Source organism: Lates calcarifer, linkage group LG11 (assembly GCF_001640805.2).
Source record: "Lates calcarifer isolate ASB-BC8 linkage group LG11, TLL_Latcal_v3, whole genome shotgun sequence".
In the NCBI taxonomy this organism is placed as follows: Eukaryota; Metazoa; Chordata; class Actinopteri; family Centropomidae; genus Lates; species Lates calcarifer.
In genome coordinates, this window is record NC_066843.1 from 12,413,578 (window position 1) to 12,434,726 (window position 21,149).

Consider the following 21,149-nt stretch of genomic DNA (forward strand, 5'->3'; position numbering starts at 1 on the left):
CAGTCAAGTTCAAGTTGAAGAGAATCATGAATCATGAATAGAATAAATCTAAGCTTCCGTAACCAGGTTGCAATGTGACTTGTGACAGCTGGAAAAGTCCCTAGAATATGGTCAGACACTGAGGAAATATCACACATACAAAGACACACCACAAGACACACAACGTTTGAAAAGGACTCAGGCGATACATTATTTATATCTACAGCCATGACACACAGAAGATTCATCACCATGGTGCGTGATTAGTGCCTCCCCTCCTCTCCTCTCCGCACACTTCTCCCCTCGCACTCCATCATCTCGTAGACTGAATAATTGTGTTTTGCCAGCCGTCACTGAAATGCATATCGCTGCCATTATCCAGATGTGGGCGACGCTGTAGAATCCATATGCCCACCACGCCCGGTGCAGATGGTTCTGTAATTGTGAGCACACGGCGGCAATCACCGTTTTTGTAATCAGATTCATAGTTATTTCTTGTGGGCGTTCACCATTTGTTGGTTCCAGATTTATTTCCCCATCGGATGCCACTGGAGTCTCATTTGGAGTGGACCTCTGTGGCTCTTAATGAGATACAGACAAGGGTATTTATTCAGCTCCAGATCTGGCTCATTGAGTGGTGACATATTGGCCTGGTCATATTTGTTTCTCCTCGAATCGATGGTGGAGATAAGGTTTCCACTGAGCCATGAGCAAAGGGAATTTCTCATTCTGAAGAAGCCAGAATATTGACTGGTGTCACCACCAGTGTGTTGGCAATGCATCTGATCTTGGTGGCTTGAATCTCATCAGCTGTGTTCCAGCCAAGTTTTTGATAGAGGTTCTGTTTGTGTATAAGTGTTTATCACTGTCACTGTCATCTACCTCAATATGACAGACGTAATAAAAATTATTAAGAACCAGGACCACACCAGACGTCTCTGTTTGGAAACCACACAAATATGCACAAATCTCATTGCTCTCAATACTTTCCAAGTCAGTTTTATTTATATAGTCTGAGCCAATATCACAAAGTTACAAATTTGCCTCAGACCCTTGATTCAAATAACGAAAAACACTGGCAAGACCAGGGCCATGCATCTCCTCAATACCATGTCCTCTTCACAGTGTCCAATGGATTTGTGCTGTTCCTCCTCAAATTACAAAGATGTGTGGTTTAGGTAGAGACTCCTAAACTGTGTCTAAGCCCTGTGACGCACTGTTGACATGTCACTGCTGGCTGGGATCACCACCAGCCAACCATGACCTTAAAAGGAGAAAGTGGGTTAAGAGAATAAATGGTCTAAATGTTGTTACACTGTGTCAGTAACACACGTCATGGTGCACGTTTGTCATCACTGTAGCGCCCTGTAAAGTGACATAAAATGACAGAAAAGCAGATATCTGACAAAAAGAAACCCAGTGGTGCATGAAGTATTCATATAACATGTTCTGTTACAATTCAAAGTTAAAAAGAGAAGTTCTCACAGAAAAATGACCTCTGTAACTGATATATCACCATATATATTAGATTTCTACTGATGCATCAGTGCGTACACAGTATGTGTCTGCTGTTGGTGTCAAAGCTTTTGTGATCATTTTACATCTTTGGGCCTCTGCAGATGATACCACAGTGGTTGGGCTCATCTCTGATGGGGATGAGATGGTATACAGGGCAGAGGTAGAGAAACTCTACCTCTGGTGCTCAGCAAACAACCTGACACTGAATGTCCACAAAACAAAAGAACTCATCATGGACTTGAGGAAGGACAGACAAGACCACACCCCCCTCCTCATAAATGGAGAACGTGTGGAAACTGTCACCACCTTTAGCTTACTGGGCACCCACATCTCAGCCGATCTCTCCTGGACTCACAACACCAAGGCCCTAGTGAAGAAGGCTCAGCAGCGGCTGTATTTCCTGCGTGTCCTCAGGAAAAACAATCTGGACTAGAAGCTGCTGCTGGCTCCACAGCTGAGGACAGGAAAGCTGTGCAGAGGGTCATCAACACTGCCCAAAAAAATCATCAGCTGCCCTCTGCCCTCCCTGGAGAACATATCCAGATCCTGCTGCACAGGAGACCCCTCACACCCCGCCCACCACCTGTTTGACCTGTTGCCCCCCGGATGGCGCCTCAGGTCAGTCAAGTCCCACACCACCAGACTCACTAACAGCTTCTTCCCCTGGGCCATTCAGACCACAAACAAACACTGACCATACCCCCCACCCGCTCCCCTCACCTCACCAACACCACACCTCACACACACACACACACACACACACACACACAGAACCAAGGACACTATCCATCCACCTCGCACCTTAAAGTGTCCTAGTTTCTCTGTCTTGCACAATCATGTGTGCTGTGTATATGTAAATTGTGCAAAATTAGTGACAGTTTTTGTATTATTTGTACATTTTGTATTTCTTATTGTACATACCTTTCTTCTATAGTGCACTGTTTGTCTTCGTGGAGCATAAGAATGTATAAGAATGAAGAACTTTGAAGAAAGAAGAACAAAACACTTAATAATAAAAGTAGATTTCTTATTATAAGAATTTACAGTGCAAAGCGTGAAGTAAGCATCGACTGAAATTTGGTTTTCCTGCACTCCCCCAATAAAGAACAAGTTAACAGCTTTCTCAGTTTGTGACGAATCACAGATGAAAATTGAAATGAAAAAAGTTATCAGGACTCATTTTTGTTGTTTTTGTCACTTTGAATACTGATAATTGTAAAGTGTCTAAGGCCTAACTACTTGTAATTGGTATTTTTAATACCACAAGAATACAATTTACCTAATACCTGTTTCACAGTCATACCAGCCAACAAATGAAAGTATGATGGAAATGGTCTTGAATTATTTATTTTTATTGTAGATTTTTTTTCTTATAAATATTATTATTATTATATATTCTTAATATATTAATATTATTATTATTATATTAATTATAAATATTATTTTTCAGTACTTAGAAAGAAGTATACAACAATCAGTTCTAATGACATAATTAATTAAATTAATGTGACCTGGACCCAGACAAGGAGCAGAAAAGGGATGGATGGATCAGCCAATGTTAACTTAATCTAAAGCCAAGAGGAAATATTTAAGGCTTTAAAGAAGTAAATGTAAGACTTTTTAATGACTTTTTTGAAGGAATTATATTCAATGCTTTTCAAAACTTTTCAAGACCTGCAGGTACCTTGCTACATTAGGAATTATGCCCTCTGTTGGTGTAAAAACACAGTACAGGTTCCATGCTTCACAAACTGAAAGCAGAGAAATGCCATTATACTTATCCCCACAGGACGATTCACTTTTCACACGCACTTTGTTGACTCGTATACTTACTTACTTTCCTCCGTCGCTAGATACCGTACGTAAGGTGCGTGTGTGTGTGTGTGTGTGTGTGTGTTTGTGAGTGTGCGTGTGTGTGTGACTGGGGCATCATCTCGTGCGCGTCAGTGCAGAGAGGGGCAGTGATGGAGGGGCTGCAGTTGTCATGGAAACGCCGGGGGTGGCGCACCGGGGATGGGGTGAGAGGTAGAGGGAGGGAGGGGGAGCGGGACCAGTTTGTTTTGTTATTGAAGGTCACGTGGCAAGGTGAAGCTCCACCCCCCTCCCCCCGTTACCACCGATTCAACCGTCTCGAGCTCCTGCTCCGGTCAGTTACTACAAAATGGCTGCAGAGGCTCCGCTGCCAACGAGAACCTACTGAACGCTTCATGGTAGGACTTTCATTATCCCCTTTGGGACGCTTAGCACGACAGATTTGTGCCTCGTCGTCTCACACTTAAGGAAAATATGCGGCGTTTAGAAGCTAAAAATGGCAGCTGGGAAAAGGGAGTGAAAATATTTTCAGCTCAGCCCACTTTGACATCAGTGTTGTCTTTGCTGCGAGTGCTCTTTTATCGCAGTTGCCACCGACAACTGCAGTCGTTATTTTTTTCGCCTGTGCACGGGTTACTGACCTTAGCACGGGGTTGTGTGTGGGTTTTCTTGACACTGGCTTCGTGCTTGAACTAGTCGGACGGTTCAAACGATTCAAGGGCACCCTGTGTTGCTGCTCGATGAGTTGTCGTATTTGTAGTAGGTCGGCAGGCATTGGTTGAGCGCCTGCTGTTGCACTGGTGTGTAGGAGAGTTTGCATGGATGCGTTGTTGCAGCTTATTCTCACAAGATGTGTTCCGTGCTGCAGAGAGAGAGAGAGAGAGCTGCCTGGACCTATCATGCATCACCTGACTGGCAGTAAACGCATTAGCAAGCCGAGTTTACCTACAGTGCTGCACTCATGTCTACATACGGCTGCTTTTCCAGCTGCTTTTACTAGGAGTGTTTGTTGCCTGTGCGTCCTTATCCCTCCAGCTATTCACTCACTGGATAGCTAGGTAGTTTGGTAACTGCTGGTCTTTACTTTTAAAGAAATGTTGGCAAAGGGGCTTCTCTTATGCAGAAAATACAAATGCTGAGTTTAGGGACTTCTCTCTTGCTGATGGTTGTTGAAGCTGTAGCCAGACTGCTTGGTATCTTATAAACTGTATAACTTGTTAGTCCAGAGCTGTGCAAACCTTGACATATGATCCATCAATTGTTGCTTCCACCACCATTCAGACAGCCATCGCTGCACGGCCCCTGCTGCAGCTTGACATCCTGCAGCGGGCACACACACTCCACAGAGAGGGCAGTGTGTGTGTAGACTGGGAATGCCAGCACCGCGATGCATGTAAGAGGGCAGGCTGACGTAAGCTCTGAGGCCCGGTGTTTTACCGATGTGTGTTAGAGTCCCAAATTTGGGGGTCTGTGCCTGGCAAGGGATGAAGTGGCCGTGGTGGCGGTAAAGGGAAAAGGGGAGGGGGGTCTTTTCTGTCCCTGCCGGGTCAGGGGCCCCCAGTCAGCACGCAAGCCTCTGAAAGAGAGCAGTGTGTATTCACAGAGAGGCACCAAAGGGGGCTTGATAACAAAAACAGGCCGCTAAATACTGTGATTACTATACAGCTTAGGTCATAGCCCCCCTTTTTCAGTTTAAAACTCTTGATGGCCCTTTACTTAGCACTGGACTAGAGGGCTAAGGGGCATTTTGCCAGATTGTGTCATCTGGTTTGGCGGGGTTGTTTGGTGTCAGTGATTAGATGCTTAGCTGGAGTCCTTAGTGGAAATGATGAGCTTGCATTATGTGAACAGCAGTTTACTGCTGCCAAAGAGATATTTCTTGTTTAAATGTTTTTAAAAAGCTGTTTTGCCTGAATGCTAGCTCCATTTATTCTGCGTTGGCAGCTAGAGTAGCTAGAGTAGATTTTTCTACAGATGACTTCTTTAAGGCTGTTAGAAGAGCACCTATCATTTTCAGTATTAATTCTCTGTAAAGAGGTGTCAGACTCTTGGCAGTATTTTTTAGATAAATGCTACTTTAAAACGTTTTCTCAATCATCCTGTGCAGAAGTAAAAACATTAAGTGAGCTCTCCACACAGGCTTGATTTTTTTCGATTTACAAAGACAAATGTGGAAATAGTGAGAAAGCTACATGATTGGAGTTTAATAAGACATTTGTTAGTGATGTTCTTTGATCTCTTAGACCAATAAATTGTCAACCGGGCTTGTGAAAGCGTTCCCATTACTGTTGGAGCAGACAACTGACACTGGGACTGGAGGCAGCAACTCTTGGAGTGTGGCCATACGAGTTATTTTAGGGCCTGTTCAGAGCACTACGAGCGCAGCATAAGTTTCTTTTTTCCTCGTTGTTAGCCCAGGTCAGAAAGCATTAACATGACCACACTGAGAATAGCTTCAAGTACTTAAGAGACTGCAATCCTCTTTGCAGAGCACAAGGACTTTGTCAGTGCTTACCCAGCAGTTTTTAAACCTTCACACAAAGGTAGTAGTGACTGCTTGGTCTTTTGCTTTTTGTTATGTTTTTTTTTTTCCATGGTGCATTTGAGGTCATGCATTTGAAAACTTGCTTGTCACTGTAGCGCAATATATATTTTTCAGAGCTAGTTTAAAAACCATGTTGCCCGAATGTGGGATTGCACAGACAAGCAGAGAGGGGCTGCACATTTTGCCATTGCTGTGGCGGCGGCTGCTGCTGCTGTGGTTGCTAGCAAGCGCTCTCCCAAGGGCTCGTCGCGCTCTTGTTTGGCTCGAAGCGATGGCATTCCTGGCTCTGTGCCCAGCGACTGCCGTCTAGCACCCCTTCCCCCATCTCTCGCACATATGCACGAAACCAGCCCCATCAGTCATAGCCCCCTCATCCTCAGTGCTTCAGTGTGGGGCACTCAGGCGTTTACATGTCCACAGTTCACCTTGCACACGCTGTCTCTCCTTCCTCTCTGTCTCTGCTTGATTTTCTATCAACTTTACATCCGCTTTTATTAGTCTGTCCTTGGTCTCTCCCCAGTCTGACTGTTTTCCTTTTTTTCCTTTTGCCTTCCTTTGTCAGCGGAGTGAGTGTCTGGTTTTAAGAGGGACACTGAGCTCTAATCCTGTTGTTCTGACAGGAGGGTGTAATTCCACGACACAGCTGAGCTCATTGGCCTGCATCCTTCATATCGGAACTCGCCGTGCTTTTCCTGCTACGATCGGCTGCTCTTGATGTAGCTCAGCCTGCTGCTACCAGTAAACATCAAATCAAAAAGGCACAGTTGTAGTCAGCTCTGTGTGATTTTTATCTATTTATAGACACACTTTGTGTTATAATCATTAATGCTCTAATATACATTTGAAAGAAATGGGCTCCTTGAAAATTGTTTTATTTCAAAAACATAATCAGTAATGGATGGGAGAGTCTATCTTTGAATAATGGTTTAATTAAAGTTGTACATTCCACCTATCCACATACTGCCACTATATTACCAGAGGTGCAGCAGCATCCAAGTGGGCAGTAGGTACCATTTCTGTATCCTTAGCATCAGTCAGCACTCTGAACCTAGGGGAAGCACATCTGTCCAAGCCAGGCAGATGTTAGGAAATGAAACGGCAGCCCTCATTGGGAGAGACTCTCTCTGTCCTGCTCAGGGACCAAATGTTTCTTAAACTGAAATCGTTTTGACGCTTTGCCCGGCACTCACTCTCCTCATCCGGGTCGGAGGCCGACAGCAGCTCACATTAACTGGAGCATCTCCCTTATCCTCTGATCCTTCATAACGCAAGCCCAGTGATGCCTTTGAAAGGAGCAGCACCTGCTATATTTATTATGGCAGCTGCACCAGCAGGTTCCATATCAACCCATTGGGGGTAAAAATGAGTGTTTATGATGTGATTTGGTACATAGGTGAATGGCGGTAGGAGCATTTTTGTGTGGAAGTAAATTCCAACAACCTGATCGCTGGATACTATCAGTCTATCAGTTTATCTTGCAGCTTCTTTTTGTCGCTGCTCCTTTGACCCATCAGGCCTGGAGTGCTGCAAGATTGGCTCAGTTCACTGTTCAGTCCTCTGTTGAAGGCATGTGCTGAGCTAGCCAGGAGGCCCAGTGGGCGTTTGAGTGATATTGTCTAAAAATGATACAGTGAATTTGTTACTGTCTGTAGTTACTGATAGTATTTTCAAATTCTCAAAGACATTAGGCAGCAAGATGGGATTAATTTTGCTCTTGAACCAACTGATTTACAGTTAATTCATCTAAAGTATGTCTCCCAGATTTATCAAAGCATTTGTAGTATATTAAAGCAGGTTCTGGGCTGATTCCAGTTATGTATTCATTTATTTAGTTGTTTGTTTCTTTCACTGTGTGATTTGCGCCTCATTAGACATTTGAAATGATTCCAAGACAGACTTTCTACTAACAATGTGCACAGAGGGAAGAATGCACAGGTTTCCCCCCTAATGAAAGGAAACACAAACAGTGCTCTAATTTGATTCTTCACTTACTGGACTGTGTAACAATTTCTCCACCTGTGATGGCAGCGTGAGGCTTTAAAGAACAGATATTGTGGTCTGATGTCTGATGTGAATGGGAGGCTTGCCCGTGGTGACCCTGTCGGCTGATGTTGTCAAGTTCACAAAGCATGGATGCACACTGTGAGATCAGAAAATCTCCTTCAAAATTTGAAAGCAGTCACAACCCCTTGTAATTTATCACCTGAGCTCAACTTTCCATACCATTCAGGCTCCTTTCAGCCATATAGAAAACGAGAGTGACTCGCTGTATCGAACTTTAAAACTGATAGAACTGATAGTTTGTATTAATCATCTTGATTAGAATCAGTGACATTTAGGAATTACTCAGCTAAAACAGCTGAACTGCCTATGCCACAGAGAAATGTTGCCTTTCTGTTAACAGGTAAATCTTACCAGATGTTCCAGCGCTGCCTCTTCCTCTAATTCATAAGCCCATGTATCTCACTGAATTGAGATAATCAGTCCTGATGTGTGTAGGTGATTTCTTGGTTCTTACTTTTTATTTTTCCTGTTTTTGTCATGAAAGGGGCGAAAATGTTGTTGTAATCCTATAATATTTGAGAGAAGGCACCCAAAAATTATTTCACATAGAGCGGCATCAATTGGTTGATTAATCATTTAGTTGATCAACAGAAGATTAATCAGAAATTAATTTGATAATCGAATAATCATTTCAGTCATTTTTAAACCTAAATGCCAAAAATTCCCTGGTTGCAGTTTCTTGAGGGTGAGCATGTTCTCTGTTTTGTATCATTGTAAACTGAAAATCTTTGGGTGTTGGACTGTTGGTCAGACAAAATGAGACATTTGAGGATGTCTGCCTTGCATGCATACGTTCATGACATGCTCCAAAGGCTCAGTTGCTTAGATTTGTACTGAAATGTGTTTTGGTTGTCCAAGTTCTCCCTTCTTCTCAGTTTTCCGATTCCATTATTGAACATCCACAACCTGATTTCAGCGTGTTGCTTAAGGGCGCTGTCTGTCTCCACCTGACTGCTCACTAGGGCCTCAGGGAGTGCTTGTTGCCAGGCAATGGCACACACTGCTGTCGCCTGCAGCAGCATAGGCTTGGCAGGAGAAAAAGGCTGATGGTTTTATGTTCAATCTCACAACCAAGGTTCAAAGAACTTGATTCCTATGTATGTATTTTTCAAGACTAGTTCCTCTTACTGCAGTCCTTAAAAAACCTGGTTATTAGTAGTTATTTAGTTATTTGTTTCACATGCAGTTGCATATGAAACAATGGGACATTGTCTGGTGGTTTTCAGGTTGTGTGTGTCAGGTTGTGTGCAAGTTTCCTCTCAGAACCAGGTAGTGAAGGTGTTGGTGGTTTCTGTTAACAGATGAAAGGTGTACAGAAAATCTTCTGCAACCCAGAATAGTAGCATGTTTTTTTTTTTTTTTTCTGTGGTCTGCCCCCACATTAGTTGCTTTGGGATCTGTTGCCCTGGCTGGGTGTGGAGACTAAAGAATGGGGCCCTCGTCTCATTGGTCCTCACTATACTAGACCTGCAAGGCCTCCTTAATGGTTTCCAGAAGCAACCCCAAAGACCACCAAACTAAAGCACAGCACTTGTACACAGTTCAAAACATCAGTTTGTCAGGAAATACGCAGCTTAAGAGTGAAGTGCAAAACAAGCTTGCATTCTTCTGTCAGGTGGTTGAATTACTACACATGTGATTTAGTGTGTTACAACAGCAGCCACTGACAATACAGATATTTCCTTGGAGAGCAACAACTGAACAATGCAATGTACAGAAATTGCAGGTATCCACCTGCTGAGGCACATTACCTTTCTCATTAGCTGGTGTTTGGTATTAAAACTATGTCCGTCTCTCTCTCTTTGTCTGGTATTTAAGCTGTGAGACGAAGCAAAACACACGAGAAGAGAACCATTTGATGGAAGATAAGAAAAAGAAAAAGCAAGAAGAGAAGAAAAAGAAGGAAGCCGCTCAGAAAAAGGTAAGCTTTTTTTAGTCTCTTTTGACAGACATCCCTAAACTTTTAGCTTTGATTACGTCTGCTTTTATCAGAAGCAGCAGGTGAGATACTGTGCACAACCAAGGGCAGCTCTCCAGTACGCTCAGGTGTTTTCTCTGCAGTTACATCACATTTGTCACACTCAGATTGGGGACATGCATTTTGTCTTGTGTGTTTCCAAAGGAAAAGCTGACCGCAACTTTATGTACTTGTTATCCTCTTCTTTACCCTGAACCCCCCTCCCCAATTCTACACCTCATCCTCACTGTTTCCTTCAGTGGGTCTGTTTTCAGTGTTAGCTTAACTGGCTAGCCTGCTGTTCTCAGTATGTATGTAATCTGTAACCTTGAACCTTTTTCTCAGTGGTGGTAAAAGTATGTTCATGTATCTTATGAGAGGAGCATTATCTGTTTTACTCTCTCTAGCAAGAAGCCCAATGAACCCTTTCACCCCATCGAGCAGTAGGAAGGAACATGAACCTCTTAGCATTTCAACAGATGAGCAAAACCAGCCCCTGAACATTTTGTTCTGATTTCCCTGGCTAGTTGTGCAGCTGGCGAGGCAGCCAGTGACACTCAGACGTTGATCACACGTTTACATTAAGACCCACAGTTTTAACTAATACATGGAAAAGATACTTATTATGATTATTTCTATTGCTAATATATATTTTCTCTTTTTTTCAGGCCACAGAACAGATAACCAAAGGTGAGTTGTGACTACTTGTATTTCACTTTTTTAATTAATGTACTTTGCACCACCCATATAAAATTGGTACTTCACAGTTAATCCTTTAATCAAGTATGCTTTTTGCCTGCAAGGGTAAATCTCGCTTTGTTTAGTGTCATAAAGTGCTGCACATGCAATAACACAAGTTTTCTCTGTGCAGAAAAAATTATACTCAGATGTTTGTGCTCTGCCATGAACCTTGAAGTTTAGATGATGTTTTCAAACAGAAGGGAAGCTGAATTTGCGGGTGTGTTAATTTCCTTGTCCTTCAAATGAGATGGATAACTCAGTAAGTCTGTGTAGGATTCCTGTTTTTGCCATCGAGACTCAAATTGCCCTCTGTTCAGTGCTGTGCAATTTGTATGAGAAGCATACAACAAACACCTTTAACTGAGAACATTAACAGTAGCCAGGTGGTCCATACTACCTGAGCCAAAATGGAGGCCAGGTGCCCATACAAAACTAATAAGGAGCATGGGGATGTTGCAGCTGCTCCTCAGGCCTCCCCGTGGGCTCCTCAGGCATACCTAGGAGGGTAGAGGTGAGGAGGAATCTCAGAAGAGAGAAAAAACAGAGTGAAATAAGCACCAAACAAACAAGAGAAAGAGAGGTGAATAAAGTTGTCTAAAAGGTGACTTCTGTAGGAAAGAGTGTGCTTAGCTTGCAGGTTTTGAACTCCTGCTCTGTGGCAGCTGCAGTCCCGCTCTCCAATTTGTCTCCCCCAAGCCAAAACTCTTAACGACCAGAGAGAGGCGGGTGGGCAGTGATGGACAGTCAGTTAGCCCAGGAGCAGATCTCCTTGTTGGGATAAGCAGGCAGATGGGAGAGGGACTTAATGTCTTGCGAGGGACAGGCAGGGCGAAATCTGATTAGAACTTCTGGTAGACGCTGGCAGATTGGCCTTACTGCAGTTTAATGGCAGCAAGAGAATGGACGCCTAATTACAAATGAGTGCCTTTGTGGCATTTTTTTTGCCAAAAGCTGTGTTCAAATTTGCTTAAATGAGTAAAAAGGAGTACGTTGACTTGTGCACTCTTCTCATGGCTGCATGCAACCGTGAACTCTGTTGTCAAGGGTCAGTGCCTTGACCTCCCACTCTCTCCCCGAAGGATGAGTTAATGAGACTGTAATGTCACAGAGGTGCCCCCCCTCTATCCCTTATTCCTCTTGTCTGAGTCACCCTCAGCCCCTCACAGTTTGCTGCACTAATGAATGTGATCTGGGCGAGCTGTGTTAGTATTTTCTTTGTCTCTTATCCACTTTGTGTTATTTCACTGCATCTGCAAATTGACCTATATACTGCTCTTTTCTCCCCATCTTCAAACGAGGCTGTGATTTGCACAATTATTCTCTTGGCTGCTGCTCATAGCAGCAACGTGCCGTGATCTCAATTTACTGTGATCTTCTTTGCCTTTAAATGTCACATTTGACTCTTTTGCACATTGTACATATTTGTGTCCTCTATTGGGTCCATACCTTTGTCTCCCATCCTGTGATGCTGTGGTCAGTCTCATAGGATTTCTTTGACTTATGAATTAGTTGATTTTAATTGAAAGGATCTCTTAAAGCATATTTCTAAATGTTATTGTGAAAACCCTTTTTAACAAAATGAGTGATTAATTGACTAATCAACTAAGGGAGACAGATTGTCTGTGATACTAATGCAGGGTATGCTGGGAACTAATTAGGAGAACAGGGCTTGCATGGAGGCTGAATAAACAGGCATCCATACACAGGAGATCTCTAGGAAGACCCTGAGCACCATAGTAACACTACACCACCTCCTGTCTGGTCTAGCAGAGAGGCCCACCCTGGGACCAACAGGAAGAAGGAGCAGAGGGAAAAGACAGCAGCAGAAGGTGGGCTGTGAGGGATGAGATGGGAGGAATTGTTGTGGTTAGATTTGTGCAAAGTGTAGAAAGGTGGCCGCAAAAACGCAAAGCCTTTTAGTTAATTTGAGAGAGCTGGAAGAAGGCATGTGTGAGTGAAAGAAACAGACGGAGCCATGTGAAACTGTGAGAATGCACTCTAGTTTCCTGTTTGCCGGCACAGCTGAGGGGGCCCTTTGTAGGATATTTCTGCTGGCTCGTTTCTGTGACTCTCTCTCTCTCTCTCTCTCTCTCTCTCTCTCTCTCTCTCTCTCTCTCTCTCTCTCTCTCTCTCTCTCTCTCTCTCCTCTCTCTCTCTCTCTCTCTCTCTCACTCAGTCTCCTGATGTGACAGGCAAACATCAGCAGCATATGAACATTGTGTGCCTCTGCTGCACACATAGTTTCACCTCACTACTCACAAATACTACACCGACTCCTCCTCACCAGTCCACACTGACAATGTTGTGAAGTTCGTAAGCAAATGCAGCACATTCACCTTCAAATACCAAAATACCTATAAGGGTACTGTCACACCTGAGCTGTTTTATATATTCAAACTATGGTGTGAAAGCTGTACACTGAACTCTGCTGAACTGAGACTGCCTTAAAAGCAGGGTCTCAGTCCGCTTCCAAGTGAATGCCGGCACGGTTCGTTTGTGGTTTGAAAGCAAAGCAGACCAACCACAGGATTTAGATATGCGATTTTAGCATGATATGATTTAAAAACCTCAACCACTATTAAATGCATCTGCTGATCATGAATTGGTCAGCAACTGATTTCCTATGTGATCTGTATAAGCCATGTATATGTTTATGCAAATAATTTGGCAACCACAGATATGCATGTGCATATCAGCACATGAGTGACAGCATGACATTCTCCCCTGTGAGTCCATCTAGCACTGATGATGTAAAATGACAGGCACCAAAACTTTCCAATCAGTGAGTTACCTGTCAGTCTGGATTAGGTCATGCTTACAACGCATTGTGTTTATACAAAAATAACAGTCTGAACACAAACTGGACCAGAACTTAAAGGCAAAAATATATACAATATATTCCTTTTTTTTGGTGCAGACCAAATGAACTGAACTCAAGGTATTTGCAGATCTTGAAAATTTCTGGGACATTTTCCTGGAAAAAAGGCTGTAGAAGATATTACAAAGTGTTAAATTCAACTTTTAAAAATGCTAATATTTTCTCTTGCTTGCTGCAGGTGAACATGTCAGATGTTAGTTATAAAATTTTTTGGTATCTGATTGCAGGCATTATACACATATAAACTAAAAGTGCAGTTGTTGTACCTGTGTATTTGTGCATACAGGAAATTCAGTCCTTTCTGTGAAATTTCAGTCCGCACCATCAGACCTGTAGGAAACACTGTCACTACTGCTGCTACTCATCAGCTCAGAATTCACAAAGTCAAGACTTAAGCAAAAATTGAAATGAAGTTTAAATTATTGTTTTAATTATTTAATCCATCCATTCATTTTCTACGGCTTATCTGGATCTAGGTCACATTAATGTAATTAATTATTTCATCAGAATTATTGTTACTAAATGGTATCTAATAAGAAATTATTAGATATCTCTTTCATAGATACTCTTTCATAGTTTGGCCGGCAATTCGTGAAACAGGTATCAAATTGCATTGTATGTGGCATTTATTTTTTTTTTAAAGGTCTTAACTTGCTGGGGCTTTTTTCTTTTAACATAAAAGCCATACTCAGATAGCATCAATGTAAATGTCATTCACTCAGAAATCTATGGTCTGAAGAAACGTTTGATGAATCTTCTCTGTAGTGGGGATGCTGTCTGTCATTACTGTATCACAGGTCAAGTCAACATTACAAACCTGTATCTGTGCATGTCCCAGACATGTTGTAACATCACAACTTTGAATAGTCAGTTCCTGTTACACTACTGACCCACCATCCTGGGGAAAGTACCAGATTACAGAGTGTAACAGAGTCATCAGTCCCATCACAGCTACCGTGTCCCACAGCAGAGCAGAGGCCTTTTGCCATCAACAAGCTGTACTTGAGTTAATGTCTAAGGGTTAATGAGCTGTTGTGTTTCTGTTCATGCTGTGCATTTTTATCCCTATCAAAGACTGGGGGGTGGGGGGCAATGTACATACACATCAAGGCACACATTTACATAGTGCAATAAAAGATAACATTATTATAAAGTAGTGTCGCGGCAGTAATTTCATAACAGATTAATTTGCCGTTTCACATTCCCTTAATTACGCCCAGCGCTTTGTGTTGGAGACTCATAAATTGTGGTGCTATCAGGGGGGAATTTATACCCGTGTGCCTCTTGTCATCGTCAACGCCTCTTTTCCATGTCTTATCCCAAGGAGCACTGTTTAAACGGATGCAGCAGCAGTGATGATTAACTACACTTTAAAGAGCACCAGAGGTAACGGCCTGATTGTGCCTCTGCAGAGTGTTGTACTGTAAATTGTGCACATGAGCCTATTGCCAGTAAATGTGTTGTCACTTCAGTATACAAAATTGTCATTAACACAGCTGACCTGGTCTTTTCACGCTATAATGTATACCAGTGGTGTAAGTTGTATAATTAGAGGAGGGTGTTTTGAGAATTTCTAGAGTTGGCTGTTATGTGAGCTGTGATGATGTATTGGTTATGACAGAGAAGTTAGGTTGTTAAATCTGAAAATATATTTTGGACAGACTAACCTTTTTTTTTTCAACTCGATACTGTAGAAATATGTCAAAGGCATATTTGTACTAAGAGTTTGATTAGTTTGAAGGCAGCTTGTGCAATATAATAAGATGGTTGTGGCACTTCTCCCTCAGAAAAAATTGCTGCCTCTTGCAGTTTCTGTTTGAAGCTAATGTTGTGGTCTCAAGCTTTTTTAACGACTTTGTTGGCCCAGCGGGTGCTGCACAGGTCAGGAGGACAGGATGTTCCACTCTCTTTCACACATCACTTCCTCTAAATCATAACAGACAGTGGAATCTGGTCTGCCTGCAGCTGTTGGCACAAAAGGCCGGGGACATGGAAGTGATGAGTCCAGGGAAGCTTTCTGTCTCTGTCCTTCGCCCATCTTCTGAGAACAGCAGTCTTCCACAACCCGGTCCATCAGCTTTGACAATGACACATCTGCAGGTCGAGAATAGTTCTGTTGAGAAAAGACCAGAGTGATTGTTGTTGGAGAGAGGAGCTGATGTTGGCTTATTACACCACATAGGCGTGTGATGTTGTTGCTCCATTCAGATACCTCTGATCTATACAGGTATAGCCTAGTGTTCTTTTATACTATGCTGTCAGACATTAAGTGCTTTTAAATGTGATGCAGCAAGGGAGGGTTTTCCCTCTTAACTACAGTGTCATATTTATTCACTTCTAATTAAGCCCTTTAATCTTCTCTCTTACGAGGTGCACTGCTCACATCTTAAAGCCCGCAGGAGGAAGGAGATGAAGAACCCTAAAGACATGCCTCGCTTCATCGCTCATGAGTCGCTGGTACTCTTTCTCCAGCCTCGTCTTTATTAGTCATCCGATAAGGATCTAGTAATTTCCATGTTTCCGTTTTTACTTCAGTCGGAGGAGTGTACTTTGACAGTTTGGCAGCAACACCAGCTACACGATACACCTGTAATACAGTGAGATGACCCTCATCCTGGAGAATTTCTAAAAATTTGATACACATGGATGAAAGGGATATAGTCACCTTTTTACTCAAAAAAAAGGGATATATTTGGTGTTGGATTCAGTGTAGGGTAACTAAATCTGCAACTTCCACATTCCCTTCAGATTGTATTTTTTTTGTTCAGCTTCATTTTCTCACAAGGATTTTTGCAGAATTTGTGACAGTGTGGTCAATTCTTTTTAGGGTCTACCATTTTGTTAAACATGAACCTGTCTATCAAACTGTAGTAGACCATGCCTGTTGTTTGATAGGATGACAGTACAAGAAACTACGCTTGCATCCTGCTGGACCCTGTTTAGAACAACATGATGTTCTGGTCATACTTTGTAAAAGCTTTATTCAGGCCTCAACTTGGCCCAGGTCTGAAAAGGTTATAATCACTCAAAAACTGAACTTTTGTACACATATCTGTGTACGCTCTACCCAAGAGCAAGGCGACCCACTTTGATGAATGGAAAGCAGAGTCAGCATGGTGCTATTATTAAACCTCTAGGCAGAAGTGTGCTGATAGTATTGGAATAGGCAGTGATCCATCTCCCATGCACTTTTACTCAGGTCTACATTTGAAGCTGTGCCAGTATCAATACTTGTGATAAGTGACTCGTTCTTTGTATTATATTCAGTTTTGTTGAAATCCTCTATAAAGTTGTCTCTCTATAGAGTTGCACCTTTTGTTTAGGAAAAAAACCTTCGGTGACGTGTTCTGTTTTACTGTCATGCTGTACATAAACTATTCAGTAGGTAGCTTTCACTTTATTATCAGCCCATGCACAATCAGGAGTGTGTGGGCTTCATCGCTAATCCAAGTTTCTCCTGTTCGTCCTGAGTAGTGACTGTTTATAAAGATGGACGATGCGTCTCCATGTACCCGTTTGATCCAATCACGAGTCAATCACAGCTGTCAATTGTGACATCACACAGCATTTTTTTAGCATCAAATAACTTGAACACTTAAACATACATCAACATGGTAAGAACCAACTAAAATAACCTAAAACATCTTTTGGAAAATTTCATAGAATTTTTTTTTTTTTGGCCCATGTCCGTTCATAGAGGGGGCGGGGTTTATGACATATGCTGCAGCCAGCCACCAGGGGGTGATTGAGATGTTTTGGCTTTGTCGTCTATCTTTTTATACAGTCATTGGTCTTGAGTAGTTTCTATCCGTGCACCTCCGCTCGTAAAACTCACACACAGAAGGATCCTTTATCTTCAAGGTCATGGGGCCTGTTTTTCTGCATTTACCCGATAAAGACGCTGAGGGGGAGCGTTGTTAATGCTCTCTACACTATTATTCTCTTCCTTGCTACCTTCAACTGTGATATCTTCCCAGACAGCCACCCCCCCAATCTCTAGGTCTTAAACAGTCAGGAAAGCATGCTATCATCTTCTCTCTCAGAAAATTAAGACCCCTTTTAAAGTGGAAAATGGGATGTCTTCCTCTGTGTGAAGCACACACAGCCCCAAGGCCACGGTTTGATGTGCATCTTTGATGAAGTGGGAATTCTCCTGTGTACCCGCACAGCTGAGGATTGTGTTTTTGCAAATAGGCTGTCAGAGAGAGTGACTCTGATCTCCTTTTTTACTCTTTCACTTTTTTTCTCCAAAGCACTGCCTGTGAGACTTAATAAGGCTTAATGAGCCACACCTTTCCAATGCTGAGGTATTTGCTGGTTTGTTTTCATCTCCTGATTCCCTAACTCAGAATGAATCTATGATTGTCATCAGCAACAAAATTGCAAATATAAGATCATTTTTATGTTGTGCATCAGTCAGTTTGATGTCATTGATATCACTGAATGTATACAACGTCGCTCTTTTGAGAAGAATAATTCGCGTGGAAGCAGCATGGAATACTATAGGAAAATAGTACTTCTAATTGTAAGCGGATTTAGACCCAAGCTGGTTTCAGGCAGTGAGACTATCTCACAGTGGAGCGCACAAGGGGGTGGAGACTGTCTTATACACACACACACACACACACACACACACACACACACACATACACACCGTTCTCTTCATCACTCACCCTCCCTGCTCTACCTCCTTCCCTTCCTCCAGTACGTTCAGCTCTCTCTTTCGTTCTCCCTCCCGTCTCCCTCCTCGTCTCCTCCCTCTGATTGGCTGACAGAACAGCCAGCCAGCTTCCCCCTTCCCCCCAGCTTCCAGAAGAATCTACGTCACACATCAGAGAGTCCCAACTGTATAACGATCGCCTCCGTAACTATTATTATACATTGTGGCACAACCGCAAAGTCCTCTGTTTTTAAGAGGAAATCACCTCTTAAAATCAGCGAGGAGAATAGGCCAGAAATGACTGTGTCCATCTGCCGCCCTTAATACAGTAATAATGACAAGAGGGGAATAGTAGATCACAGTGAATGAAGGAGAAAGGGAGAGGGGAGCACAAGAAGGGAGAGGAAATGGAACAGATGTAGAGAAATCCGATGAGAGGCGAGCTCCAGCTCTAAAGCTTCCCCCTGATTCCTGCAGGGAGAGGGAGACACAAAGACAGATATGGGTGAAACTGGATCAGACTGTCAGTGGTTGGAGTCCACAGAGGGGTTGTGGTACTGGGGGCAAATTACATAGGAAAACCCCCCCCAGCCACACACACACACACACACACACACACACACACACACACACACATGCACACTCATGACAGACACAAACACACACAGGCAGTGAGGAAGAGAGGCAGTTGGCTGCGATTTGTGAGCGAGCACATCCATCAGTATTTAAAAAGCTGTGCGAATGTATGTTCCACGACACTATCCTGTCCTCTCCCCTCAGTGTGGGCCTCAGCATTACATAACTCTTTGTTTTTGTGTGTGTCGGGCTGGCCGCATGTGTGCAAGTTATTCATTGCTTCACTGCACACACTCGGGATGGCAGCCAATGGCGAAGCACTGCTCTTTATAACTCATTTAGGCCACACAAAGATTTTCTTTTTCTTTTGGTTGCTGCCTTTACGAGGTTTTTCTACCCCCCCCCCTCGGTATTTTATTACCAGCAAGAACTCAAAATAAGATTTTGGCTTAGTGTGCATTATGTTCAATCAGCTGATGTTTGGGTTTGTTCTTGTACAGCATGTGCAGGTTTCAAACACATTTTTTGCATCCTGTTTACATTCTAGTTTACCAGCTTATTCTATTATGTAATGAAATGTACTGAGGCGATTATCCAGTGTGCTTTGTGTCCCATAATGCATCTCACCCAGCAGCGGGTGTTGTGACCTCGAGCTGATCATCCTGTTTGACTTAGTGGTGACCTCTAACCTTGCACTTCCACATTCAGCTACACTATATTAGCCTCCTGAGGACTTTATGCTTCATAGCTTGGGCATCTTCTGTTTCTTTTTTTTTTCTTCTTTTTTTCTTTTTTTTTTTTTTTTTTTACAAAAGTGATATATGATGCTCATAGTGCCCAGTTCTGAATGTAGAATATGTTGGCTATAATAAATGTTTTTATAATGTCTAATATTATATATAATATTATATATATATTTTTTTACTATTTTCTTTTTAAAGAAAATATGTCAAAATACCACTGGTGTCAAATCTAAACATTTTCTTGTTTCATTAAGCTTCTATAGCATTAAACTCAGTATGTTTTTTAAGGCAAAACAAGACATTTGAAGACATCACGACTAATCAAGAAAATAAGCAAACAATCATTGTGACTCTAGTATCAGATGGCAGTGTGTAATGTGAGAGGTATCACTCATTGTGATGGACATAGAGAAGTATCACCCAAAATATGCAGCTCCACTTGGCTTTACAGAGCTATAAACTAAGTTTCGGCTCATTGTTTAGCTCTCTGACCCATAACTTTGCTGGTTTGGTTTATTTTCAGCATCTTTGTACTGCTGTTTTTGGCTGCTGCAGGAGGCTATTTTCATCCAAAAAGCTCTAAAAACCCACTGTACAGTACCTGGTCAGCACCAAACAGCAGACAGACACAGTTAGTGGTTATATCTGGTGAACATGGTGGAAGATTTAGCAGTTAAAGAGTCAGATATTTCACTCAGGAGTTGGTAGAGACCAGAGCTGAAACAGAGTGAATGCTGGACTCATATTTGTCAGATGGCCAGAAACACAACTCCAATGAACTTTTGGAAGTATAAATAGGCAACAAGTTCACCATATCATCTTAAATGGTAATGAAATGTCAGTGTTGTGTTCACTACTTGGCTGCTCCACCTGCCCCCATGTGGCCAAAACATTGCTTATTGCAGGTTTAAGAAAGACTGATAGAAAGAGATTTTTTTTGGCTACTAGTGCCTCTCTTAAGCTTGGCTTAAAATTTTCAAAAAGATAAGACCGAGAATTCAAGCCAAACACACACCATGGGAAATGGTTGGTCAGAGCCAAGGTGTGTGTGAGAGAGAGAGAGGGAGACTCACACTCTGTTTCTAAGGGTAACTAAAGCTAGTGGGACATGAGCACTTGCCTTCAGCAGCCATAGAAGCAGTTAATAAGTAACAGCTTTGGTAGAGCACCGAGAGGTGATCATTCCAGGGGCCATAACCTGCCACAAACCATGAGTAGCTTATGTTGATGGGGCTAAGAACTCTTTACAGTACTGTCCTGATGGAAACAATAGCCTACAATGATGCAGCAGGCAGGTCTAAGTCCATTATCTGGTATTTGACCTCTTCATCACTTCTAATCTGTGACCAAGCACCATGGCAGACCGTGAGAGTTGTGTGTCTTGGCCATCCCAAAGGGCTGAGGGTTTACTACAGTACCACCCTGAGATTATTACAGTCCTCTGGTTCTCCAAAGAGCAGCCATGTGTTTAGACTGACCACTGCCTAGAATCAAGCCTCAAGCAGGCAGGAGAGACAGGCGAATCTTGTGCATTTATAGATGTCTCCTCATTTGCCTCTCTGAATTTAACATCATGGTTCTCATCCAAAAGTGAATATGGCTTAGAAAAGAAGCAGCGGAGGAAATGCTAAGCCACAGCAGCTTTCCAGAAAAGACTCAAGCTGTACTGGCGATTG

At 42.6% G+C, this 21,149-nt stretch overlaps 1 protein-coding gene across 1 annotated transcript in view; it reads left to right on the plus strand.

Moving 5' to 3' along the window:
* Nucleotides 1-3,498: 3,498 nt before the first annotated feature.
* LOC108880287 (trinucleotide repeat-containing gene 6C protein-like) overlaps nucleotides 3,499-21,149 on the plus strand; it is a 44,953-nt gene continuing 27,302 nt past the window's right edge. The window contains 3 exon segments of the mRNA XM_051073731.1: nucleotides 3,499-3,707; nucleotides 9,737-9,839; nucleotides 10,544-10,565. Of these exon segments, the coding sequence (XP_050929688.1) occupies nucleotides 9,777-9,839; nucleotides 10,544-10,565 (85 nt within the window). The 5' untranslated portion in view covers nucleotides 3,499-3,707; nucleotides 9,737-9,776.